General features: G+C 35.4%; 1 protein-coding gene across 2 annotated transcripts in view; it reads left to right on the top strand.

Moving 5' to 3' along the window:
• Nucleotides 1–27,911, top strand: part of CEP85L (centrosomal protein 85 like) — a 168,073-nt gene that overhangs the window by 71,073 nt on the left and 69,089 nt on the right. For both annotated transcript variants that reach the window (XM_047858481.1, XM_047858480.1), the window contains exon 4: nucleotides 23,937–24,058. In XM_047858481.1, coding sequence (XP_047714437.1) covers nucleotides 23,937–24,058 — 122 coding nt within the window. The remainder of the gene's footprint in view (nucleotides 1–23,936; nucleotides 24,059–27,911) is intronic.

The raw sequence follows: 27,911 nt of genomic DNA, 5'->3' as shown, positions 1-27,911 counted from the left end.
GTTAATGTGTTTTTGAGAGGAAGACCAGAGAGGTGAAGTACCATTTTTATCACATATTAAGAGTACATACTATCGGGGCGCCTGGGTGGCGCAGTCGGTTAAGCGTCCGACTTCAGCCAGGTCACGATCTCGTGGTCCGTGAGTTCGAGCCCCGCGTCAGGCTCTGGGCTGATGGCTCAGAGCCCGGAGCCTGTTTCCGATTCTGTGTCTCCCTCTCTCTCTGCCCCTCCCCCATTCATGCTCTGTCTCTCTCTGTCCCAAAAATAAATAAACGTTGAAAAAAAAAAAAAAGAGTACATACTATCAACATGACATCACCATTGCTGACCTTGATCACCTTGCTGAAGTGTGGCATCCATCATCATTCTCTGCTATAAACTTACTCCCCGCCCCTTCCTTGCCATGTTCTCTAGAAGAACTGTGAGTAACTATGTACCGCCCACACTTAGGCCTCACTACCTTAAGAATGATGTGTCTATAAAATTATTTGGAATCCTATATATTTGATGGATATAAAAACATTCTGAGAACAGATCAGTAGGCTTTGGCACTCTGCCATAAAAAGTCAGTGGCACATAAGTTAATTTTTGTGTTTCTGTAATTGTATGGGCAGCCCTTTTTCGAAAAAGGAGGACTGAGTTTTCAAACAAGCTAAAATCCAGACCTCTTAGTTTGTTTTTTTAGGCTCTGTCTTTCTAGCTTTGTCTCTTATCACATTCCTTTGTATCCTGTGCTCTGAACCTGTGCTGTGGCCCTCTCAACAGTCTGTTGTTCTATTTTAAGCCTCCCTCCTCCTTACCAACCTTTATTCTCAGCAAAGGGCTGTTTCAGTTTACATCAGCACAGCCCTCCCTGCCTTGTGCCAATTTTGCATGTTACTCTGTTGTCTTTTTTTATTGTGTTTGTTAGTGGTATCTGCCTAGACTTTAGTCTCCTTGAGAGCTGATCCAATAACTCATATTTATACCACTACTTACTCTCTGTGGTACTATTACCTACTGTAGAGCCTGGCTCATTATAACTCTTAAATACTGATTGAATGATTGGACAAGTGAATAAAAAAACAGGAAGATTGCAAGGTGGTAGTGAATGTGTAATCCTGAAGAAGGAAATGTTAAGGACAGTTAAAAAATCCTTCTAAATTTCAAAGCTCACTGTGGGAGAGGAGAAGCATGTGAATGATTGAGGCACTTGGGACAAGAGTAGAATAACAGAAAATAATGTTCCTTTTTGTCATTTAAAATTGTTGAACATATATTTGGAGGTTAAGAGCCAAGGAAGGTTACACGATAAGCTCATGCTTCCCAAATTGAGCCTTTTAAAAACTAAAAAAAAAATTTTCTCTCCCCATTGGATTCATAGCAATCTGTGGTACTTTCTATACTCTGAATATTGTATGGCCTGTTTTTATGTAGTTACTCAGCTTTTATTCTAATAGTAATTTTTAAAATTGTAGTTATATGCACCTTTAAGATTACTGCCTAAAACAAAAGGCAGGATGTTAATAATAACCCCTATCTAACCACCTGGTCCTGCCATGTTCCCCTTTTCCCCACCCAAGCAAATGATTATTCTGGATCCTGGGTTCATTTATTTGCATTCGTTTTTATATGGTTTTGTGACATTTTTAATGTATTCCTTGAAAGTATTTTTTTTTTAATTTTAGTTAACTTTATGTAAAGGAAATCATGATATATATAATCTTTTACATGGAATATTTACATTGCAACTTGTAGAGTGGTGTGTCGGAGGCAAAGTTTCAAGGTAGACCAGTTTTAGGAAACTTAAGTGGTGATGAAATTAAAGCAAAATATAATACAGTACAAAAATAATACAGCAAACTGCACACTTTGCGTAAGTTTTTGTGATACATACAACATCCTATTTTTCTTTTAAAATTTATTTGAGAGAGAGAGGGAGAGAGAGCAAGCTGGGGACAGGCAGAGAGAGAGGAAGAGAGAGAAAATCCCAATCCTAATGCAGGACTCAAACTCATAAATCATGAGATCATGACCTGAGCCAAAATCAGGATGCTTAACTGACTGAACCATCCAGGTGCCCCGAGACATACATTTCAAAGATAGGGAGCTTTCTTAGGTTAGACCTGCTAGACAAGCCAGGAGAAATATTTTACCTAACTCTTACGGGCACTTTTCTGTTAAAAGTTTGAGAATTACTGCCTTAAAATTTAAAACCACCTAAGGAAGAATTAGTTGAAAAAACATCCAAGAACAAAAAGGAGAATAAGAATAGTAGTCCTAGACTGAAGGGATAGGGAAGTGCCTAAGGCAGTAAGAAAGAGAATAGGCTCACTTAGTGGGGAAAAAAGAAAGACCAATTCTTTTTAAATTTTTATTTAACATTTATTTATTTTTGAAAGAGAGAAAGGGAGGAGCAGAGAGAGAGAGAGAGAGAGGCAGAGAGAGAGAGAGACAGAGAGGGAGGAAGGGACACAAAGAATCCAAAGCAGGCCGCAGGCTCTGAGCTGTCAGCACAGAGCCCAACGCGAGGCAAGGCTCAAACCCACAGACCGCAAGATCCTTACCTGAGCCGAAGTCAGACGCTTAAACAACTGAGCCACCTAGGCTCCCCAAAAGAAAGACCAATTCTGAAGTAAACTGCAAACCTTATGGTCATTTGAGGGAGGTAGATTTCATTTTTAGAATTGATCTGCCAGATACTTGGAGGCCCAAACATCTTATTTTTTCCTAAATGTTTGAACTCTCGAACTCTCTTTCCTTGTTAAATTTCCCAATTTGCAATGGGGAAGAGTTTGACATCAATAAAGGCCAGTTAGTTTAAGTAAGCGCTCACATAAACCTAAGGTTTGCACAATTTTTGGAAAATTTATGAAACACGCTCTGAGTGGTAGAAAGAAATGTTATAGTACGGTCTGTGGCTTCAAAGAACTTGTCTATCAGTACACAAGTACTATGCAAATGAAATATTTAACATTTGGAAGTTAACTACTAGCGTAAGATGACATCTGGAGGACAAGGAAATTCAAGATTAGGAATGAAATTAGCACATGTAATAAGGAACAATAGGCTTTCTAAGAGAACTGCATATTTTTACAAAGGGAGCTGATGGAACCAAAGCCAATATAGGAAATGGAAACACACACACTTAAGCCAGAGTACAGATGTAACAACAACAAAAACAACATTCAGGCCTCTAGCTACTTATTCAGAACTTTATAAACCATGGTGCTATTCCATTGTGGTTAAGATTCTAATTCAGTTCCATGATGTTTGGTTTTTTTCTCCACACATTAAACTCATTATCTTTGTGGTTGGCACCCCAGCACTTGGGCCCCTTGCATTCCCAGTTTTTTGTGGTGGCGTCATCATTTATTTTGTCATCCAGAATGGAAATTTGAGGCTCATTTTTGTTTCTGTCTTCTACCAGATTCCCCATTCACTAAGAAATAAAATGCAGATTACCAGATACAAATCTTTTATCCATTTCTTCATCAGCTGTCCTCTGAACTTTTATAGAAGCCTTGTAACTAGTCTTTCTACCATCTGACTTGACCCTCTCCTCTTCAACCTTTACCCTGTTATCCAAGTTGCTTTCTCAAGTGCAAAATTGACTGTCACATGTTGAGAACTTTTCTTTGTATCATCTCCTTCAAAGTGAAAAGCCCAGACTTTGCAGCCTTACATAGAGTCTTTCCTGATCTGTCATTGTCATCTATTCTAACCATAATGGATTTGATTGTATATGTTATTTCTTCTTTCTGGAGCCCATTCCTTACTTTCTTGTTCCCCTGAAGAGCCTTCATTGTTCAAAATCAGTAGGGAGGAGGCTGTTTTGTTAGTTTCTAGTTTTTAATTGCATAAGTAATATCTTTTATAATTCAGGTAAATCAAATAAACCAGTCGTTGGAAGGGGATTTTATATATTTAGTGGGTGTATTTGTTTTCTTTGCCAGGAACTTCATGAATAGAGGCTGATTTATTTTTTCTATTCTCCTTATACTGCTTATCCCTTAAAAGTTAAATTTAATGGATATTTAGAATATTATTTTACCATTATTATAAATGAGCTTTTAAAAGGATAAGTTGAAGGAACAAGGGAGAAGTGAGAATAGAGACCCTCTGATGTTTCAGACAAACTGATTTCTTTGAGATTCAGTGAAAATGAGATCATGCATGGTCCTGAGCTGAAATCAGGAGTCACTTAACTGACTGAGCCATCCAAACACCCCCAAAAATGTGCTTATTTTTAAAGGCCATTTATATTAGTTCTGTTAAAATAATTAAACATGTAAACATGTAAATTTTACATATTGGTTTCTAATTCATTCTTTTAGTCAAACAGGTTTACTGGGTAAAGGATGTCTTTATGCATCTTATATTTTAAAAAACTCTTACAAGAAATCAACACATATTCATTGAAGAATAATTTTTATTTATTAATTTGGGCATCTTTGATGTTATATATTACAATATATATTATAAATTTTAATGACTGTTATATTTGGCATGTAAAAGTGACCTAATTTATTGAATTAGTCTCTTTTGTGGTTTTAGTGATTTATAATTTTTGCCATTGTAAACCATAAAAACACTGTGATGAACATCTTTATGAGTAAACCTGATATCTTTCTTTGTCCTTTTCAGTCTCCTGGCTCTGTAAACATGTTTTAACTGTTAGTCTATTCAAGGATGATCAAGGTCTTAAATGAATTTGATTTGTGTGAAATCCAATTTAATAATTTTCAAAATTTAGGTATTTAGTTGATAGCATTTCCTTTTAATTAGATGAACTTCTTTGAGAAAATGACCTAAGAACAGGAACTTTTTGGTTGAGGGTTAGATGCAAACTGGTAAATATTCAGAATGATGTGAATGGCCACCCTACCTGCTGAAAGAGTAACACTTTTAGTTTAGATCAAGTGGCCTCTTGAAGTGTGCCCCTGCACTAAGGATGGGAGAGATAACCTTACCCTAATTTAGGTCTGAGCTTTCATAGAAAGACATTGATAATATCAACATTTAAGAGAAGTCTTTGCCTTAGGTGAGAATCTCTAAAATATAATAGCTTCTGTTGTTTTTTTTTTTTTTTTTTCATTTCTTCTCAGAACTACAAGATGAGTTCTGAGAGTAGGTTTTATTTATTTATGTTTAATATGAAATTTATTGTCAAATTGGTTTCCATACAAGTGCTCATCCCAACAGGTGCCCTCCTCAATGCCCATCACCCACTTTCCCCTTCCTCCCACCACCCATCAACCCTCAGTTTATTCTCAGTTTTTAAGAGTGTCTTAGGGTTTGGCTCTCTCCCTCTCAAACTTTTTTTTTTTTTTTTTTCTGTGCTCATGGATTGGAAGAATAAATATTGTTAAAATGTCAATAGTGCCCAAAGCAATCTACACATTCAGTGCAATCCCAATCACCAGCATTCTTCTCGAAGCTAGAACAAGCAATCCTAAAATTTGTATGGAACCACAAAAGACCCCAAATAGCCAAAGCAATATTGAAGAAGAAGACCAAAGTGGGAGGCATCACAATCCCAGACTTTAGCCTCTACTACAGAGCTGTAATTGCGGTGCCTGGCTGGCTCAGTCGGTTAAGTGTCTGACTGGCTCAGGTCGTGATCTCATGGTTTGTGGGTTTGAGCCCCGCTTTGGGCTCTGTGCTGATAGCTCAGAGCTTGGAGCCTGCTTCAGATTCTGTGTCTCCCTTTCTCTCTGTCCCTCCCCTGCTCACACTTTGTCTCTGTCTCTCTCAAAAATAAATAAACATTAAAAAAAAGGTTTAAAAAAAAACAAAGCTGTAATCATCAAGACAGCATGGTATTGGCACAAAAACAGACACATAAACCAATAGAATAGAATAGAGACTCCAGTAGAATTGGACCCACAAAAGTATGGCCAACTAATCTTTAACAAAGCAGGAAAGAATATCCAATGGAAAAAAGACAGTCTCTTTAACAAATGATGCTGGGGGAACTGGACAGCAACATGCAGAAGAAAGAATGAAACTAGACCACTTTCTTAACACCATTCACAAAAATAAACAAAATGGATAAAGGACCTGAATGTGAGATAGGAAACCATCAAAACCCTAGAGGAGAAAGCAGGAAAAAACCTCTCTGACCTGAGTCGCAGCAATGTCTTACTTGACACATCCCCAAAGGTAAGGGAATTAAAAGCAAAAGTGAACTATTGGGACTTCATGAAGATAAAAAGCTTCTGCACTGCAAAGGAAATAATCAACAAAACTAAAAGGCAACCGATGGAATGGGAAAAGATATTTGCAAATGACATATCGGACAAAGGGCTAGTATCCAGAATCTATAAAGAATTCACCAGACTCCACACCCGAAAAACAAATAACCCAGTGAAGAAATGGGCAGAAAACATGAATAGACACTTCTCTAAAGAAGACATCCAGATGGCCAACAGGCACATGAAAAGATGCTCAGTGTCACTCCTCATCAGGGAAATACAAATCAAAACCACACTCAGATATCACCTGACACCAGTCTGAGTGGCTAAAATGAACAAATCAGGAGACTGTAGATGCTGGAGAGGATGTGGAGAAACGGGAACCCTCTTGCACTGTTGGTGGGAATGCAAATTGGTGCAGCCATTCTGGAAAACAGTGTGGAGGTTCCTCAAAAAATTAAAAATAGACCTACCCTATGACCCAGCAATAGCACTGCTAGGAATTTACCCAAGGGATACAGGAGTACTGATGCATAGGGGCACTTGGACCCCAATGTTTATCGCAGCACTCTCAACAATAGGCAAATTATGGAAAGAGCCTAAATGTCCATCAACTGATGAATGGGTAAAGAAATTGTGGTTTATATACACAACGGAATACTATGTGGCAATGAGAAAGAATGAAATATGGCCTTTTGTAGCAACGTGGATAGAACTGGATGAAGAGTGTTATGCTAAGTGAAATAAGTCATACAGAGAAAGACAGATACCCATATGTTTTCACTCTTAGGTGGATCCTGAGAAACTTAACAGAAACCCATGGGGGAGGGGAAGGAAAAAAAATAGCTTCTGTTCTTCAGTTGTGTATTAAGGCCTCTTGAAGTTGTTGGAATACAAATGCAATTAGCTCTTGATTTTTCAGCATAGATGCATCCTTGAAAAGGTTATGTGAAGGGAATTTTGAAAAGTGGAATTCATGTTTACCTTATAAAGCAAGAGCTATAAAGTGTCCCAGTGGAAAAGATTAATAAGCTCAACTCCTTGTGTAGGCATTGTAACTTTTTTTTAAGGAGAAAATCTTTTAAGTTTATTTATTTTGGGAAAGCCCAAGCAATTGAATGGGGGAGGGGCAGAAAGAGAGGGAGAGAGAGAAAAACTCCAAGCAAGCTCTGCACATGAGACTTGAACTCATGACTCAGGGCTGGAACTCATGAACCATGAGATCATGACCTCAGCCAAAATCAAGAGTCAGCTGCTCAACTGACTGAGCCACCTAGGTACCACTAGGCATTGTAACTTTTTATCTGTAATTTAATGAGAGTTGTGCAGTTGTGCATTGGTTTTGATACAACTCAGTACATCTGTACTTCCTCCTTAAACCCGTCTCCAAATTGAAGGCTTATGTAACAAAGCAAAAGGATGTATCTCATCATCTGCTGTTTTCATTTGCCTTTGAATAACTGATCAAAGGTGATAGGTGGGTTTTAGGACCAGCCCTAATATTGTTATCAAGAGGATAATTTTGGCACAGTTGTTCATGAGCCTCTCTTTTTAATGTATTCATTTTTATAGGTTTATTGCTTAGTTGGGACCATGGATATTTGAAGAATTGATTGTTGACTCCAGCATTACTATATTGATGTTTTTAAATCTATCTTGAAAAAAATAAATATCTTAAAAATATTTTAAAATAAATATCTGAAAATATTTGTATAATTGTAAATCTGTGTCATAAATGTTAGAGACCAAATGTGCTTTTAAGACTTCACATCGTCAACATAGAATGCAGTATGGCCACTGAAGACTGTGTTTCAAATTTATCTCTAAAATGCAAAATAAAATTAAATTAGTTGTGTGGATTATTCATAGAATTGCTGGGTCTGAAAGAAATGAGGCTAGACATCAAGGGCAGGAAAATATTTTTATTCACATGTAAGTTTATGAACTGATCTTTGAACTATAATCTTTAAAGTGTATATATTTCTTTTTATAATGTATATTATTGCTATTAAATATAATGAGATTTTAAGTAGTCATAATTTGAGAGATGATAGCTTTTTGTAATTATTAACTTTTAGTTTTTTTTAATGTTTGTTTATTTTTGAGAGAGAGAGAGAGACAGAGACAGAGTGTGAGCAGGGGAGGGGCAGAGAGGGAGACACAGAATCCGAAGAAGAGTCCAGGCTCTGAGCTGTCAGCACAGAGCCCGAAGCAGGGCTCGAACTCACGAATCCTTGAGATCATGAACTGAGCTGAAGTCAGCCGCTTGACCGACTGAGCCACCCCAGGTGCCCCAAGTAATTATAAATTTTTAGATCACTCAGTATTTAGCACAAGTTCTGTGCTGAGTACCAGAGATTATAAAAGAATAGGGCATGGCTTATGATCCAGATTAAACTGGGAAAGGAACCACTGTCATAATTAGTGTTGTGATACTCTAATTATAATACCTGTTTGTGCTGTTGGAAATATTTACAAATTGTTTTGATGTCTGAAAAATATATTTGAAGGACTGTAGTTATTCATATTCATTTGGCTGATTGTGTGCTGTGGGCCAGGTGTTGAACTGGACTCAGGATTTTAAAAAATTCTAATATTTCTGATTCTAACAATTTTTAGAAAACAATGTGAAGGGATATTTAAGTTGAATAGCAATCAACTTGCTCATGTTTTATGCTCTAACATAGAGAGGACTCTAACTCCTCTCAACAACTTTGCCCTGAGAATATTTTCCATTGTCGACCTTTGAAATATTTTTTAAAAACAGTATTCTTGGGGCGCCTGGGTGGCGCAGTCGGTTAGGCGTCCGACTTCAGCCAGGTCACGATCTCGCGGTCCGGGAGTTCGAGCCCCGCCTCGGGCTCTGGGCTGATGGCTCAGAGCCTGGAGCCTGTTTCCGATTCTGTGTCTCCCTCTCTCTCTGCCCTTCCCCCGTTCATGCTCTGTCTCTCTCTGTCCCAAAAATAAATAAACATTGAAAAAAAAAAATTTAAAAACAGTATTCTTAACATCTAGTAAAAGAAAACATGGAATGGCCCATAGCTGTACTGTTAGAAAAGAAAAAAGTATGTGGATGGTAAGCAAAGTCAAATAATCCAACTGATACAAAGTAAAAGCCTCCTTCCTCTCTCTCCACAAGATAACCATCATTAACAGTTGTTTTTATCCTTTTAGAAAAATCCTTTTGTACATTTTAAAATAATGTAGACAGTGCTTTGGTCCTAAAACACATCTATTATGTATTTTTCTTTTATCTCTTGATGGTAAAACACGATAAACAACTTGAATAAAACATATTTTGGTAACCTGCTTTTAAAAATAAATGAAATTTGTTAGTGCTTATGTTACAGCTCTGTTTTAGTAGATTCTGGTTCTATAGTGTGTATATTTGTTAAATATACCCTTGGCTAAGATCCCAGATAGACCTACATTATATTAAATATCTCATTTTGATAGACTTCTTTCCATTTCCATTTCATGCAGTATCCCTTTCATAAGTTATCAGTTTTATATATATATATATATATATATATATATATATATATATTTTTTTTTTTTTTTTTTTTTTTTTTTCCAGTTTGGTTACCAAAGCTGAAGCTGTCAGGTTTATTAATTACAATTAAATTAAATTTATTAAATTCCGCTGTTAATATATTTTATCTTAAATTTTTAAAAAGTAAATTATAAAGGGTTTGGATAAGGCTACATTCTGTTTTAATGATTAAATTTGAAGACTTAAGCTTTATTATTTTTTTTTTAGTCTTCTAATTGATTTACTTAAGGAAAATGATTTGCTCCTTAATCTTGGATGTACCATTTCTCCCTTCACTTTTGAATTATGACTGTAATGAGATCATGTTTCATGGTGGATCATTCCTTTGCTGGCATTTTTATTAATTATTTATTTTTAAGCGTTTATTTAATTTTGACAGAGCACAGACAGGGGAGGGGCAGAGGATCTGAAGATGGCTCTGCATTGGCAGGCCAACAACAGCAAGCCTGGTGTGAGGCTAGAACTCAGGAACTGTGAGATCATGACCTGAGCGGAAGTTGGACGCTCGGCCTACTGAGCCACCCAGTTGGCATTTTCTGAAAACATGGTAACACTAACAAAGATCGCACATAAAGCAGTTTGATCTTTGAGAGGAAAAATGTCGCTTCTTCTAAAAGAAAAGTTAATTTAATAGTAATTTGGTTGTTTAGCAAGGTAGAAATAGGTAATATTTTTAGGATTCTCATTATTTTCAGACACATGTATTTTTAAGATATATAGGTGTGTATTCCTTTCCTCTCATCAGGTTTCTTCTTATAATTTTTTTCAGGGTTTTTACCCTTGAAGTAACTCAGTATATTTGCATTATTATTTAGTAAAGCGTATTAGGATGGCAAAGATAGCTAGCATTATAGAATTAGTAATAAAGACAAATTGAAGAAATAATGAGATTATTAAAATGCAGTTCCTTCTATAATTTAAATTTCAGAAGTCAAGATGCAGACTTCGGTTTATAGTTGTTCACTAGGAAGAGGTTATAGATAGAATGTTTTTTAAATATGATCTTTTGGTTTGAATTTTGTTAGAGAAAATTTGTAGTAATACACTCTAAATAATTACATGGGCTTTAAGATATAGATTTTTAAATAAGTGCACATTTCTTTTAGTAATAATAATATAGTATATAATAATTTTATTTTAATGTACAGGTTTTTTTTTTTTTTAAGTAATCATATAATCCATGTTTTTCCTACTCTTGGTGAATAGAAGTTGTCTGAATTCTATGTAATTAGTAGGTTTTTTTCATCTTCCTTACTGAGTTTTGTGAATTTACTTTTGGGTGAAGTATCATGATTGTTTTACCAAAAAGCACTTGTAGGATATTGCTTCAGATAGACCAATTCCAAGAAACAGGAAGATTTACTGTGTTGTATGACATGTTATGAGTGATGAACAAACGAGCTAAGGAACAAAGGCAAATGAAGGAGAGATAACGAACTTGAAGAATTGCAGAGGCTGTGTTGCAGTTAAGTGTGGTAGCACTAGATTATCTAAATTTAACAGTATTTGTCCAAGCTGAGGCCAAAGAATTTTGAGCTATTTTCAGCTGCAGTATGGTATGCTTATTTTAGAAGCATGTTTGACCATTAAGTGACATATTTTGGCAAGTTTTCACAGCATCTGGATTTTATCTAAGTAGCATGTATTTGGGGTTGTGGATGCCTGCTATCTCTATTCAATTATGAGAGTGGAATTGGCTGTTTACAATAAGAAATGCCTATATATGTATTATGGGTCTATAAGTCTGGGTGGTTGGGGTCTAGATGCAGAAGAGTGATGATTCTCCTTTGACCAGGAAATTACTGTTTTCTTCTGTAAAGCACAATTGCAATAATGTATCTTAGGCATTTTTAGGTAAATTCTACTTTTTCCTTGAGTTTGGTAATTTGAATATAAAATACTTTTTAATCCCAAATATGTCTGAAAAATGTTTACTTGTGAAAAGTGTCCTTGTTTGACCTGCACAGATTTTGAAATGTTCATTACTTTGATGACATCCTTTCTGTTCCATATTTCAAATTAGCTCACACAGTTACGTGCCTTTATAATTATCTTTTAGATTTAATGTTCATGTCTAGTTAAAGTTTTATTATTATTCATAGCCTATAAATATAAATGATATATGAAGTTATCAGTGTCTCCTTGATTACTTATATTGGCTATAGTCACATAGAAACATGACTGACTATTTGAAATTCTAAGTAGAACAATATCACAACAGTAATTTTCTATTTTATTGATATGTGAATTTTAATATATATTTTTTTCTAGAAATATTCAAAACTCTCTTCAGTGTGTCTTATTCACGTATCAAAGCAGTACCTATGTTTTCTGGAATATGGTAAAAATGTGTATTTTACTAACAATATATAATGGCCACAAAATACTGTGCCTCTCATGTCCAGTTGTGATTTTATAGAATAGAAATTCTTCATTGTTTTCTAACTACTTGGGATAAAAATGTGTTACTAATGGGCAATAGGGGAGAGGTTATTTGAATATAAAATATTTTCCTCTCTTCATATGAGGGAGCAGGTTGTCCTCTGTCTTAAAAGAAGCCTTCTTTGTTGTGGAGTATTAACAACTCTTAAGAATCAGGTTGTAGGTTGTTGTAGGGGAGGAAAAATAATTTTTCCTCCACCTTTCTGAGTTCTTGGCTGAGACTATTGTAGTAAAAGACAGATTAATAAGAGAAAAACAGGTTTATCAGTATGTATACGTCATATACCCATGGAAGATACATAGGGGAAAATGAGGAAGTCATTAAGAAGCAGATTTAGAATTCAGGATTAAATATCATTTTAATGAGGAAAGTAGGGGTAGGATATAGGCCTCTAAGGGGAGAGTAAATGATTTTTAGGAAAGATGCATGGGCCCTAAGAAGAATAGATGGGAGCTATGATAGTCTGTGAGAAAGTTTGTCTGAGTGCAGTCAGTGTCTGTTACAAGTCTCATCTTCCATGATAAGTGTCAGTCCTCCCCTGGTTGATGAAGTTTCCAAGGAGGGGATTTATGATAATTGAGATCTTTTTGGGGGATCTGTCTTTAGGCACATAATGGAGTTCAGAGAAAGCCTGTCCCAACATTTGCCGTTTTTAAGTGCCTGTGGCTCAAAATAATGGGGTGGCATATTCTGCTGCCCTTCATTATCAGTTTGTTCTTGCATTCTTGGTGTACTGTATTTACTTCATCTGGTGTTTTATCTCTTGATTATTTGTAGATGTAAGATAGCCCCAAAGTGAAGAAGAGATATGAAATAATATTCAGGATAGTATATTGTATTCTCTGCAGTGTACCTTTGAGTACTTAAGTATTCTCCCCTAGCAAACAAGGCCTTCATTTCCCCTTAGCCCTACTCTGTGGGAGAGAGAGAAATAAAATGTAGGTGATATGTATGGTTTTTGTGTATATATTTGTTTTTGTTGAAGTCTAACATATATACAGTAAAGTATATAACTGTAATTGGTCTTACCGTGTAATAATAGCTTCATTCTATTTAATAATGTATACACTCCACTCAAGTGAAGATTCTATTTAATAATGTATATACACCACTCAAGTGAAGATATAAAAATTTCCAATGCCCAATAAATTTAACATGACCCTCTTTGTCTGTATAGTGTAGTAACATCCCATGCATCTTCACTGTTCTGGCTTTTATTATCATTGAATATGTATGGTTCTTTATCTGAATTCTTTGGCCTCATATAATGTCTCTGAATCTCATCCATGTGTTGAGTATCTGTACTCAACAGATAGTATAGTATTATGTTCTATACCTATAGAACATACTGAGTAGTATTATGTTCTATACCTATAGAACATACTGAGTATTTGTTGACACACATTTGGATTGTTTCAAATTTATGATAAATTCTTTTACTTCTAGTATTGTTGAATGGGATATATGTACATATTTACTTGTAACTATTTTTAGAAAAATCAATTTTATTGAGGTACTTAAGAAACAAAACACACCTATTTTAAATAGAATTATGAGGTGTAACTTATATACAGTGAAATTGAACCTTTAAAAATGTATAGTTTGAGTCTTGAAAAATGTATATAGACATGTATGTCTTAATAGTCATGTTGCACAACATTTCTATCACCCCAGAAAGTTACCTTTTTCCCTTTTGTAGTCAACACCCAATCCCAGGTCTGGCAACCAGTGATCTGATTCCTGTCTCTATAGATTTGCTCTTTCCAGATAACATATAAATAAAATCCACCAGTGTATAACCTTTTGAGTATGGCTTCTTTTACTCAGTGTAATGTTTTTGTGATTCATCCATGTGTTGCATATATCATTTGTTTTATTGTTGAGTCCTATTGCATTTTATAGATGTAGGACAGTTTGTTCATACCATTTGTCGATTTAATGGACATACAGATTGTTTCTAGTTTGGGGTAATTATCAATGCACATTTGCCTATAGGTCTTTGTAGACATAAGGTTTCACTTCTTTTGGTTAGTGAATTCAATGAAAGACAAATACTTTATGATGTCACTTTTATGTGTAATCTAAAAAAGCCAAACTCATAGAAACAGACTAGAATGGTGGTTACCAAAGACTGAGGGGTGGGGAAGTGAAGAGATGTTGGCCAAAAAGTACAGACTCATTCTATGAAGCCTGGTTTGATTCCTAAACCAGACAGAGACCCAGTAAAAAAAGAGAACTACAGGCCAATATCCCTGATGAATATGGATGCAGAAATTCTCAATAAGATACTAGCAAATCGAATTCAACAGCATATAAAAAGAATTATTCACCATGATCAAGTGGGATTCATCCCTGGGATGCAGGGCTGGTTCAGCATTCGCAAATCAATCAACGTGATACATCACATTAATAAAAGAAAAGATAAGAACCATACAATCCTGTCAATCGATGCAGAAAACTCATTTGACAAAATTCAGCGTTTCTTAATAAAAACCCTTCAGAAAGTCGGGATAGAAGGAACATACTTAAACATAAAAGCCATTTATGAAAAGCCCACAGCTAACATCATCCTCAATGGGGAAAAACTGAGAGCTTTTTCCCTGAGATTGGGAACATGACAGGGATGTCCACTCTCACCGCTGTTGTTTAACATAGTGTTGGAAGTGCTAGCATCAGCAATCAGACAACAAAAGGAAATCAAAGGCATCAAAATTGGCAAAGATAAAGTCAAGCTTTCACTTTTTGCAGATGGCATGATATTATACATGGAAAATCTGATAGACTCCACCAAAAGTTGGCTAGAACTGATACATGAATTCAGCAAAGTTGCAGGATACAAAATCAATGTACAGAAATCAGTTGCATTCTTATACACTAATAATGAAGCAACAGAAAGACAAAGAAACTGATCCCATTCACAATTGCACCAAGAAGCATAAAATACCTAGGGATAAATCTAACCAAAGATGTAAAAGATCTATATGCTGAAAACTATAGAAAGCTTATGAAGGAAATTGAAGAAGATATAAAGAAATGGAAAAACATTCCGTGCTCATGGACTAGAAGAATAAATATTGTCAAAATGTCAATACTACCCAAAGCTATCTACACATTCAATGCAATCCCAATCAAAATGGCACCAGCATTCTTCTCGAAACTAGAACAAGCAATCCTAAAATTCATATGGAACCACAAAAGGCCCCAAATAGCCAAAGTAATTTTCAAGAAGACCAAAGCAGGAGGCATCACAATCCCAGACTTTAGCCTCTACTACAAAGCTGTAATCATCAAGACAGCATGGTATTGGCACAAAAACAGACACATAGACCAATGGAATAGAATAGAAACTCCAGAAATAGACCCACAAATGTATGGCCAACTCATCTTTGACAAAGCAGGAAAGAACATCCAATGGAAAAAAGACAGTCTCTTTAACAAATGGTGCTGGGAGAACTGGACAGCAACATGCAGAAGATTGAAACTAGACCACTTTCTCACACCATTCACAAAAATAAACTCAAAATGGATAAAGGACCTGAATGTGAGACAGGAAACCATCAAAACCCTAGAGGAGAAAGCAGGAAAAGACCTCTCTGATCTCAGTCGTAGCAATTTCTTACTTGACACATCCCCAAAGGCAAGGGAATTAAAAGCAAAAATGAACTACTGGGACCTTATGAAGATAAAAAGCTTCTGCACAGCAAAGGAAACAACCAACAAAACTAAAAGGCAACCAATGGAATGGGAACAGATATTTGCAAATGACATATCGGACAAAGGGCTAGTATCCAGAATCTATAAAGAGCTCACCAAACTCCACACCCGAAAAACAAATAACCCAGTGAAGAAATGGGCGGAAAACATGAATAGACACTTCTCTAAAGAAGACATCCGGATGGCCAACAGGCACATGAAAAGATGCTCAGTGTCACTCCTCATCAGGGAAATACAAATCAAAACCACACTCAGATATCACCTGACAACCAGTCTGAGTGGCTAAAATGAACAAATCAGGAGACTATAGATGCTGGAGAGGATGTGGAGAAACGGGAACCCTCTTGCACTGTTGGTGGGAATGCAAATTGGTGCAGCCATTCTGGAAAACAGTGTGGAGGTTCCTCAAAAAATTAAAAATAGACCTACCCTATGACCCAGCAATAGCACTGCTAGGAATTTACCCAAGGGATACAGGAGTACTGATGCATAGGGGCACTTGGACCCCAATGTTTATCGCAGCACTCTCAACAATGGGCAAATTATGGAAAGAGCCTAAATGTCCATCAACTGATGAATGGGTAAAGAAATTGTGGTTTATATACACAATGGAGTACTATGTGGCAATGAGAAAGAATGAAATATGGCCCTTTGTAGCAACGTGGATGGAACTGGAGAGTGTTATGCTAAGTGAAATAAGTCATACAGAGAAAGACAGATACCATAGGTTAGGGGGATCCTGAGAAACTTAACAGAAACCCATGGGGGAGGGGAAGGAAAAAAAAAAAAGAGGTTAGAGTGGGAGAGAGCCAAAGCATAAGAGACTCTTAAAAACTGAGAACAAACTGAGGGTTGATGTGGGGATGGGAGGGAGGGGAGGGTGGGTGATGGGTATTGAGGAGGGCACCTTTTGGGATGAGCACTGGGTATTGTATGGAAACCAATTTGACAATAAATTTCGTATATTGGAAAAAAAAGTATCGACTAAAAAATTATAAGACAAATTAAGTCTGGTAATTTGATGTAGAGCATGGTTATTATAGTTAATAATACTGTATGATATACTTGAAACGTGCTAAAAGAGTAGATCTTAAATGTTCTCCCCACAAGGAAAAACAAACATAGTAATTTTGTTAGGTGGTGAAGGTGTTAGCTAACTCTTTTGGGGTCATTATCAATTCAGCAGTTGTATGTCTTAAACCTACACAATGTACACAATGTTAAATAATATTTAAATAACAATATTTAATGTTTTATAATAAATAATAATATATTAATGTTATTTAACAATATGTAGGTTAAATCTGTATAAAACTGGTGGGGGATGAAGGCCAATGAGAAGAATTCTTTTGTGGTGATGGAAATGTTTTGCATCTTGGCTGTGTCAATATTCTGGTGGTGATAGAGTTTTGCAAAACATTACCATTAGAGAAGCTGGGTAAGTATACATGGGAGCTCACTGCATTATTTCTTATAACTGTATGTGTATCTATAATTATCTCAAAAATTTAATTAAACAAAAGGAAAAAAGATCAGTTGACCATTATTGGTAGGTCTGTTGTAGATCTTTATTCTGTTCTATTCATCTATCTTTATGTTAATACCGCACTCTCATGAATATTGCAGCTTTATAATAATAAGTCTTGAAATCAAATATTGTAAGCTCTTAACTTTCTTAAATTTCCACAGAAATTTTAGAATCAGCTTGTCAACTTCTAAAACATCTGCTTGAATTTTAATTTGGTTTGTGATTAATCTATAAATCAGTGTAGAGACAAAGGATATCTTAATACTGAAGTACATCTCTCCTTTTTAAAAAATAGTTTTTCATAATGTTTTAGTGATATTTTGTAGTTTTCAATGTACAGATCTTGCCATGTGTATTGTTAAAGTTTTTATCTCATGGATATAAATTATATTAAAAAATTAAATTTGTAATTGTTTATATGCTACACATAGAATTATGATTATTTTTATGTTGCTCTTGAATTGTGCAGCCTTGGTAAAGTTATTTTAGTAGGTTTTAAAAATTATTCTGTTAATGTGATAAGTTGCATTCCTGTGGTAAACCTAGGTCATATTATCTATCCATATGTCTATTTTAATTGATTTTGTTAAGAACTTTTGTATTTATGTTTATGAGGGATGATGATTTGTAGTTTTCTTTTTCCTGTTTCTCTGGCTTTGATATCAGAGTAATATTGCCGATCTCATAAAATGCGTGGGGAAATGTTCACTCTTCTGAGTTTGTGGAAGATTGGTGTTAATTCTTTAAATGTTCAGTGGAATTCTACAATGAAACTGTTTGCCTAGAGATTTCTTTTTTCAGGAGTTTTGTTGTTTTTAATCTCTACATTCAATTACTCTTATAGTTTCAGAGCTATTCAATGATCCAGTTCATACTGGATGCATTTTGATAGTTTGTACTCTTTGAGAAGTTTGCCCATTTCACTGGTGGTTCAATTTGTGTGTGTAGAGTTCCTCCTAATAATTCCGGTTTTTTTTTTTTTTTCTTCGTATCTACAGGATCTGTAGTGATATCTTTTGTTTCATTCCTAATATTGGTCATTTGCATCTTCTCCCTTTTTTCTTTTTCAGTCTAGCCAGTTTTGTAAATTTTATTGAAAGAATTTGCATTTTTTTGGCCCCACTGACTTTTGTGTATTTGTTTTCATGTTTTAAACCTAGTGGATTTCTGGGCTTCTGGGTGACTCAATCAGTTAAGTGTCTGTTTCAGCTCAGGTCATGATCTTGCAGTTCATGAGTTTGACTCTGTGCTGACAGCTCAGAGCCTGGAGCCTGCTTTAGATTCTGGGGCTCCATCTCTCTCTGCCCCTCCCTCATTCACGCTCTGTCTCTCAAAAATGAATGTTAAAAAAAAACACAAAAAACAAAAAAACCTAGTGGATTTCTGTTCTTACCCTTGTTTTCTTCCATCTGGTTTCTTTGGCGTATATTTTGTAGTTTCTGAAGATGGGAGTTTAGATCACTGAGTTGAGACCATTTCTCTAATTTAATGATTTAGTGCTATAAATTCTTTTCTTGGTCCTGTGTTAGCTACATCTCACAAATTCTGATATATTTACAATTTCATTCAGTCAACCTATGTATTATTTAGAAGTGTGTTTTTAAAATGGTGGTACTGTTTTAATGTGAATTTCTGCATTTGCTGCGAAGTGTATTTTAAATCTTCTTAGTTTATAACATGCTTTATTATTATTCTTCAAGCTTTCCCTTACTGTGTTTCTCAAAAATTTTTCTTTTGCACTGTTTTATCTTTTCTTAACATTTAGGTAGAAACTACCTATAAAATTACTACCTGATGTAATAAGTAGTAGACTCACTTTTGGTAATTGTTATTTTCTCAAGAAGTTTGCAATTTCATGTAAAATTTTAGATTTATTGATATGCTGTATATATTAAATACAGTTTAAAGTATTCTTTGCATATATATGAGAGAGAGAGAGAGAGAGAGAGATGCAGTCTCTTTTGCAACTACCCAACTTTGATGGGGAAAGCAGCCATAGATAATATATAAAAGAATGAACATGGCTATGTTCCAATAAAACTTTAATTATGAGCCCTGATTTTTAAATTTCATATAATTTTCCTATGTCATAAAATATTTTGTTTATATATGCCTATCATTAAAAATGACAATTATGGAGACTTTTTCATCTAAGGCTTTTATAACAAGGTCATATCATTATATAATAAAACCATATTAAACAAAGTTATAAAATTCGACCTGAAGTAGAGTTTTAAAAGATTTTGTAAAAAAATCATATTGTGAAGTCTCAACTAGCAAGGCAGCCATTGTACCTTTATGATTTTTTAAAAATTTATTTCATTTCATCCATTCATTCATTCATTCATTCATTCACTCATTCATTCATTTATACTGAGAGAGAGCACAAGCATGAGCTTGTCCTGACACAGGACTCATATTGTATATGTGTAGTATATATATGAGACTACAAATATTTAAAACTGGGGCTTGATCTCATGACCTGAGCCAAAATCAAGAATCAGACACTTAACTGATCGAGCCCCCCAGGCACCCCTGTACCTTTATGATTTTGCATAGAATATAAACAATGCTTTACTATTAAAGAAAAGGAACAACTAATGAAATTTAAAAATTGCTTTTAAGTTTACCTATAACATTTAGTTGTGTGTCAGATTTTGTTCTTTTTAATCTTTTATGAGTTAGAGTTAAGGTTCAGTAAGGAAGACTATCATGCTGCTGATTTGGTAATTCTTTGTTACATTTTTTAAAAAATGAGGTATAATTGACATTTAACATATTTGTTTCAGGTGTATAACATAATGATTTGATATTTGTATATGCTATGAAATGGTCACCATTATGTCCAGTTACCATCCGTCACCATACAACTGATGAAAATAACTTGAAGCAGTTCAGACTTCAGTCTTGGCAAGGCTAAAAGAGAATCTGACAGAAGTTAGCATAGGATTATTTTGTACAAAATTTATTTTGAGAGACAGAGTGAGCGCAGGAGGGGAAGAGAGAGAGAGGGAGAGAATCCCAAGCAAACTCCACGCTGTTAGCATAGAGCCTGACACGGGACTTGATCTAATGAATCATGAGATCGTGACCTGAGCCAAAATCAAGAGTTGGACACTTGACCGGCGGAGGTAGCCAGGCACTCCATTATGAAACTTTTAATATTTATTCTTTTAGCAATTTTTAAATGTTAATGCATCTTTGTTATAAGGGAAGCTGTTCTTTTTTTCCTTTATTTCTGTTTGCTCAGTTTCATAGCTCAATTTTGATTTGTTTTCCAAAGAGTTTAGATCAAGGGAGCTACAAATCAGAAGAATAAATTTTCATGTTGTTTTGTGTATATTCATGGAAGTGTTTGGTAAGTGCTTTAGCAGTCCATTCTGCCAATGATTCAGGTGCTGTAAGCCAGGCAGTATCGTTATTTGCTTTTCTCTTCAAAACTATTGTTATTTGCTTTTCTCTTGCAAACCTACTTTTCCGTTCTCTTTACTCTCTTTCTTGATACCAAGAAGTGTTTCAAAACAAGAAAAGCCTTCTCATTAGGAAATTGTCAGCCATAGGGAAATTCTTTAGCAGAAGACCTATCAAGAGTAGAGTAGTTCATCATCTCTTGCCTGGGCTTTTGTGTTGTTGTTGTTGTTGTTGTTGTTGTTGTTGTTGTTTTACTTTTTTGAGCTGTGGGCATTTGTCTTATTGAAATAGGAACAAGATATAGAAGGTAAAGATAGCTTCAGTATTATAGTATCAGTCGTTCCTGACATGTGGTAATCAGAAATGGAGGAGCCTTTCTTAAGTCTTTGGAAGAAGAAACTATACCTGAGATTTTTTTTTGTTAGGCATGATAACAATATACAAAAACCATTATTTAAAATATCTGTCTATTGGCATCAGGATATTAATATATAACTCAATATATATGTAAAGTGTATATTCATTTTTAGTCATCAAATAAATGAAATGTTTAGTATTATAGCACAAATGGCTTACCAAATCATTAATTTGATAATTTCCAAATCTTACATTGAGTTTTGGAATTGTTGAGATGGTTTTTTATTTTGCTTATTAGCTTTTACTAGTTTTAATGAATTCCTGTTTGAGCTATAATTTGACAAAATAAATTTAATCAAGTGACTTAACCCACTAAATTGGTAGTCATTAAGTAATATGGAGTTGCAATAAGTAGAGACTTTCTCATAATTTCAGCAATATTGTTTATGGTGCAGAATTCTCTTTTAGCTCCTAAGAGCAGTTACTATCAAAAATGTTTTCAGCTCTTGTGATGATAGGATATTTTGTGAATACCTTATTTAGGCCATAGTAGAAGCAGTGTAACAATTTCCTTAAGAACACATGCTCTTTTGTTGGGGTGCCCCTGTTTGAATTTCAGTTCTGCCAACTAAATACAAGCTGGTAGGTAGTTCTGAGATGGAAAATTTTTGGAGGGTTGACTACTGCAGGGAACCAACCAATCAGAAAGGATGCCATTTATGGATGGAGCATATTGAAGGCCCCTTTTAATGTCAAGAAGTAACTCTTCATTTGTTGGATGATGGAGAGTTCTGAGGAGTGGCCTGGTTAGTGGAGAGGACCTTTTGGGGTTTGGACAACAGCTAGTTACCAACCACGGTAAAAACACTTCAGTACTGTAGCAACTAATGTATCTTTACTAGGGCATATGGCTGATTATCAGTCTGGGTTGTATATTAGGCAAAGGAAAGAATGAAATTCAGAGAAGGATCTCTGACTAACCTGGCTATATATTGTTATGTGTCACTTACACTCCAAATATCTGCTCATCTGACAAAGTTATGTTCCCTGTTATCTCCTGGTTTCTGTCCTTCCTAGTCTGTTCATCTTGTTCTGTCTTCTGCCTGAAACATCCTATCCTAGTATACTTGAAAACCATCTTAATTGAACAGGTTAATATAGGACTAGTTGATGTCACACAATTAGTGGTTTATTCAGAAATAGGTCTTGCCAGTAGCATCTCTGGAAAACAAAGGATAAAAATATCACTAAATGTTTGAATTCTTCTAAAGTTGCTTTGGAGTGTTTCTATAGGATTATTTATCCTGCCAAGGAATTTATGTTCCTACTTGATTTATCAATTGTATTAGTGTCCTAGAGCTGCACAAAGGACACAACTGGGTAGCGTCCACAACAAATTTATTGTCTCACAGTTCTGAAAGTTACAAGTCCAAAATCAAGGTGTTGGCTGAGTTGGTTCCTTCTGTGGGCTGTGAAGAAGAATCTGTTCCAGGCTGAGTTCTAGTGGCTTGCTGGCAGTCTTTTATGTTGCTGACGTTTAGATGCATCACTACAATCTCTGCTTTCATCTTCAAATGGTGTTCTTTCTGTATCTCTTTGCATAGAATTTGTGTTCAAATTTCCCCATTACACAGTTTGGGGAATCATACTGGATTCCCCAATCCTAATCATATTGGATTAGGGCTCACCCCAGTGACTTAATCTTAAAAAAAAAAATTTTTTTTAATGTTCGTTTATTTTTGAGAGAGAGACAGAGTGTGAGCAGGGGAGGGGCAGACAGGGGGACACAGAATCCAAAGCAGGCTCCTGGCTCTGAGCTGTCAGCACAGAGCCTGACATGGGGCTTGAACCCACGAGCCGTGAGATCATGACCTGAGCCAAAGTTGGACACTTACTGACTGAGCTACCCAGGCATCCCCCCTCCCCCCGGGGACTTCATCTTAACTTGATTACTGTAAAGACCCTGTTTCCAAATTAGGTTACCTTTTGAGGTTCTTGGGGATTAGGACTTCAACATATCTTTTTGAGGAGATGCAATCAATCTCTGACTATACTAAGTCATACTTACTAGGGTTTTCTTTTTGTTTGTTTCAGAAATTTGAGGGTATTTGTCATATTGGCTTTCATCAGTATTGATTTGTTTTAAATCTTTGAAATTTCTCTTCAATTCTAAGCAGATTTTTTTCTAAATTGTGTACTTTACACTGGAGACCAGTAATCACCCAAATCATATGTGCTTAAGTCATATTTTCTTTAAATATGTTTACTATTTTGTGAAAATACTTTTGCTTTTGAAATTTTAATGTAATTAAATGTGATGTGATGGATGGTAATTTGAAGTCAGCATACTACAGATACTGTTTATTTCCTTGTAGAAACCTTTCCAGTAATGTTTGTCTAGTCTAACCATGGTACGTTGTTCCATTGTACTTCTTCCTAGGCAGTGAGTGATTAATATCTCACTTACAGAAAGCTTCTACAAGATGAGAATAAAATCTTGTATATAGTGTTGTAATAAGGCAGATTAAATATTGTATTGTCACTACTTCATTAGACTTGTACTTTTACTTCAGAACTTTCTTGAAATTCTTCAAGTTATGTTGTATTCTCAAGTGTGATTTCAGACAGTCTTAAAAAAACCAACGGTTGAGTTTTCTCATTTTTTAATAAAAATCGTTGGGAAAATATTAGATGACACATAAATATTTCTTTTAAACACTTCTAGTGTACTAATAGTATAAATATATTTGTGCAGGTTTTGACCGGATCCTCTCGTCAAAGTTATTCACCTTCTGGCTATCAGGATTTCAGTAAGTGGGAATCAGTGCTGAAAATAAAAGAAGGACTGCTAAGGCAGAAAGAAATTGTAATTGATCGGTGAGTCTATTTTCTTATTTACTAAATATTTCAGGCACACAGAAATGTAGATTACGAAAACAAATAGTATCTACTACTTAGAGTTTAAGAAATACAATCTTACAAATACACTGTCTCATTTCTGTCCCTCCCTCATCCCACCCCCTTAAAGAACCCCTATCAGAACTGAGGTTGGTGTGTTCTTTCTGTTTTCTACCATCCTTTCATTTATGTTAGAGTAACTCATTTGGAAACTCCACTGTCTTTTTTTTATATGTAGAAAGTTAGCTGCAATGCTAATGAACCGTCAGAGCTACAGGCTGTATCTTTGTGTTTTATACTTGGAAACTATCAAATTGGAAAGCTACTTTCAAGTGCTAATACTCTTAACTAGTGTGTGTTAGATATGAAGGCAAAGAAACTATGAAAATCATGAATGTTTAAAATTAAATGACTTACAGGTAAGAATTTTGGAAATTTGGGGGGACAGTTCAGAAATGTTGCATTTTTGAGTACCAAAGCTCTGGAAAAAAGTTTTTGTACTTAATAGACAGTCTCCTGATTATTTTGAGCAATAAACATTAATTTTTAATTATATTATCCTTGATATATATTAGTTCTACATAAGTTATGTATACTTTAGGGTTAGTTAAACCTGTGTGTGTAGTAATGGGGAAATTGAGGAGACATTTTTTTCTTAATGCTAGTTACTACTTATTTTCATGTGCTTATTTGAGATAAAGTAGTAGACATTTTAGCCTTAAAATTAAATCCCAGTTCAAATCTTTAAATATATTTAGGGGTGCCTGGGTGACTCAATCTGTTGTGTCTGACTCTTGATTTTGGTTCAGGTCATCATCTCACAGTTGTGGGCTCAAGCTCCACATCGGGCTGTGCGCTGTCAGCACAGAGCCTGTTTGGGATTCTCTCTCCCTCTCTCTCTGCCCCTCCCCCACCTGTGTGCTCACACACACTCTCTCTTCCCCAAAATAGATAAATAAAACTTAAAAGATATTAAAAAGATAAGTATATTTAATAGCTGAAGTTTCAAAAGATTTTGCTTAGGAATTTACCATTATTAAGCAGTATCTACTGGAGGGTAACTAGAGCATGGATATCTGAACTTTTTTCTCTACTATGTTCCCAACATCTTGAACAGATCCTGGCACTTAGTATATGCTTAATGTTTGAGACTTGTGAGGCAGGAGGGAAGAAAGACTTGAGAGACAAGTTGACCAGAGTAAAACCATTTTGATTTTAGGCTGACTCTTAACCTGAAGGTCAGCAAGTCATAAAAAAGAGTCACAAGATCTGACTCATAGAAAACCACAAGACCCCACTCCCTCCGGCAGTAAAAGCCACATAGGTTGGACATTCTTAGAATTGTTCCCTGTGGGTAATTCCAAAACTGTAAAACAATGGAAAAACCAAACTGCCCGATGTGAATGAAAAACCCCAAGTTAAAGAGTACGCTCCTTTCTGTATGGTTAGCTAATTTTAAAACAAGCTTATAAAACCCTTTGTTAGAGACAAAGAGGAGCCATCTTCCTCACCTGGGAGGAGAGACCACTACGTTGTCTGTGAAGTAGCAGCTTTCTTGTTTCTACACTTAATAAATCTTTGCCCCTTTCTCTAAATGGCTAGCTCTTAAATTCTTTCCCACACAAAGTTAAGAACCCTCTTGGCCATGGGCCTGACACCCTCCCTCTGGAGGCCTTGCCCGTCTGACATCACTTGCATATTTGATAAATGAATGAAGATTCTAGAAGATAGTTTTGATTGAGTTTATGAAAAGGCTGTATAAAAGTATTAGATATTTTTAGTACAAGTGAATTTTATAAGTGGGTAATTATAGACCCTGATGGACATATGTTTTGTACACTTAGAAATTTAATTCACTGTACATACTTGAAATTAATATTTTTTAAGCAGACTGAAATTCAGAATTTTATTAATATGGGTGTACTCTCCCTCAAAACAATCAGAATCTATTGACTTTTATTATTTTTTAAACACCATTGTAATTACTGTTCCACTGGGTATAAATAAGTTAATAGGTATCTTAGTTCATTTGGGCTGCTTTAATAAAATATCATAGACTGGGTGGCTTACAAACAACAGAAACTTATTTCTCCTTGTTCTGGAGACGAAGAAGTCCAAGTTGAAGGCACCAGTAGAAGATGCATTGTCTAGTGAGGGTCTTCTTTCTGTTTCATAGATGGCTGTCTTCTTCCTGCAACCTCACATGGTAGAAGAGGTGAGGGAGTTCCTTGGGGCCTCTTTTATAAAGGCACTAATTCTGTTCATGAGGACTCTGCCCTCATGACCTAATCATCTCCCACAGGCCCCTGATCTCCTTATACCATCACATTGGGCTTTGGGATTTAATATATAAATTTTTTGTTGGGGCGGGGCACAAACAGTCTATGACAGTAGGAAATGCATATAATTATCAACATAATCTATTGAAAATATATATATTTCCCAAGTTTGTATCCTGTAGAAAGGTACTAAGGAAATAATCTGAAATAATTCAAGTTGCTCAATTTTGCATTTCTTTATCTAGTCGCATTTACCTATGCAGCTCCCTTCTTATACTGAGTTTTAGAGCATGAGGCTTCAGTGAGTGAATGTATTTAAAAATCTTAATACTGCCAGATGCATGGGTACCATCAGCAAATAGTAGCCACATACACATGATTTGCAAATGATAGTTTTGTTTCTGGGCTTGTTTCTCCTCAGTAGACTCCAGCCCCCTCACAGAAGAGACTGTTTCTTGTACATTTTATTCCTCGTAATAGGTACTCACCAAACATTCATTAAGGGGAAATAACTTCATTTTAATGGAAAAGAGGTTAAGGTTGCTGGTTAACCTGTGCTGTTACTGATACTAGTAGTTCTTATAATTGCTCAGCTTTTGCTACTGGATTGATCAGATAAAATTTAGGGATAAGTCATTGTACTTGAGACTGATCCAGAGAGGCCACCCTTAAACCTTCTGCAATGACACAGTGAGTTAATGCTATTAGTAAATGACACTGGCAGGGTAGAGGGGAATTCTCATTTTATCGTTACTTATAGTTTGCAATATGTATATTTGCTATTTAATTGTGTGTGGAAGTAAAATCACATAATTGTATTAGTAAGCTTTTAAAAATCAGTAGTGCATTCTTTGGTGTAGTGTGGATACTTATTTTATTGAAATCATAGCATCCTTTTAATTGCTTTACATGCTAAGGTTTATGATCAGATTTATTAAAGCAAGGCCTAGATGTACATACTATGGTTATTAAAAATTATTGGAACTCCATCCTTAGGTATTTGATCAGTTAACATGTGAGATTTTATTCATGGAAATTTGTAGTACATGTCTTTTACTTTGAGAGGGACTCCATAATGCAAGAATAGTTATTTTTCATCACAGGTGTTGAAGTGAGGTTTGTTACTTTTTTTTTTAATTTTTTTTTTTTTTAATGTTTATTTCTGAGACAGAGAGACACAGCATGAGTGGGGGAGAGGCAGAGGGTGGGGCAGAGGAAGAGGGAGACACAGAATCCGAAGCATCCGATTATGACCTGAGCCGAAGTCCGTCGCTCAACTGACTGAGCCACCCAGGCGCCCCAAGATTTGATTACTTTTATCAACTGCTTTAAGCATTTAGATAGTTTTAATAGTTCATTTCTAGCTAAGATATTTTGGTTGTTTATACCTAGGCATATAGTATTATAGAACCAATTTCTAAATTTACATTTGACCTTGAACAGCGTGGTGGTTAGGGACTCTGATCCTTCTGCACAGTTGAAAATCCATGTATAACTGTTTACTTCCCCCAAACCTAAGTGCTAATAGCCTACTGTTGACCTGAAGCCTTCCT

This window comes from Prionailurus viverrinus, chromosome B2, assembly GCF_022837055.1.
Source record: "Prionailurus viverrinus isolate Anna chromosome B2, UM_Priviv_1.0, whole genome shotgun sequence".
Lineage (NCBI taxonomy): Eukaryota > Metazoa > Chordata > Mammalia > Carnivora > Felidae > Prionailurus > Prionailurus viverrinus.
This window is presented reverse-complemented; position numbering and strand designations above follow the sequence as displayed.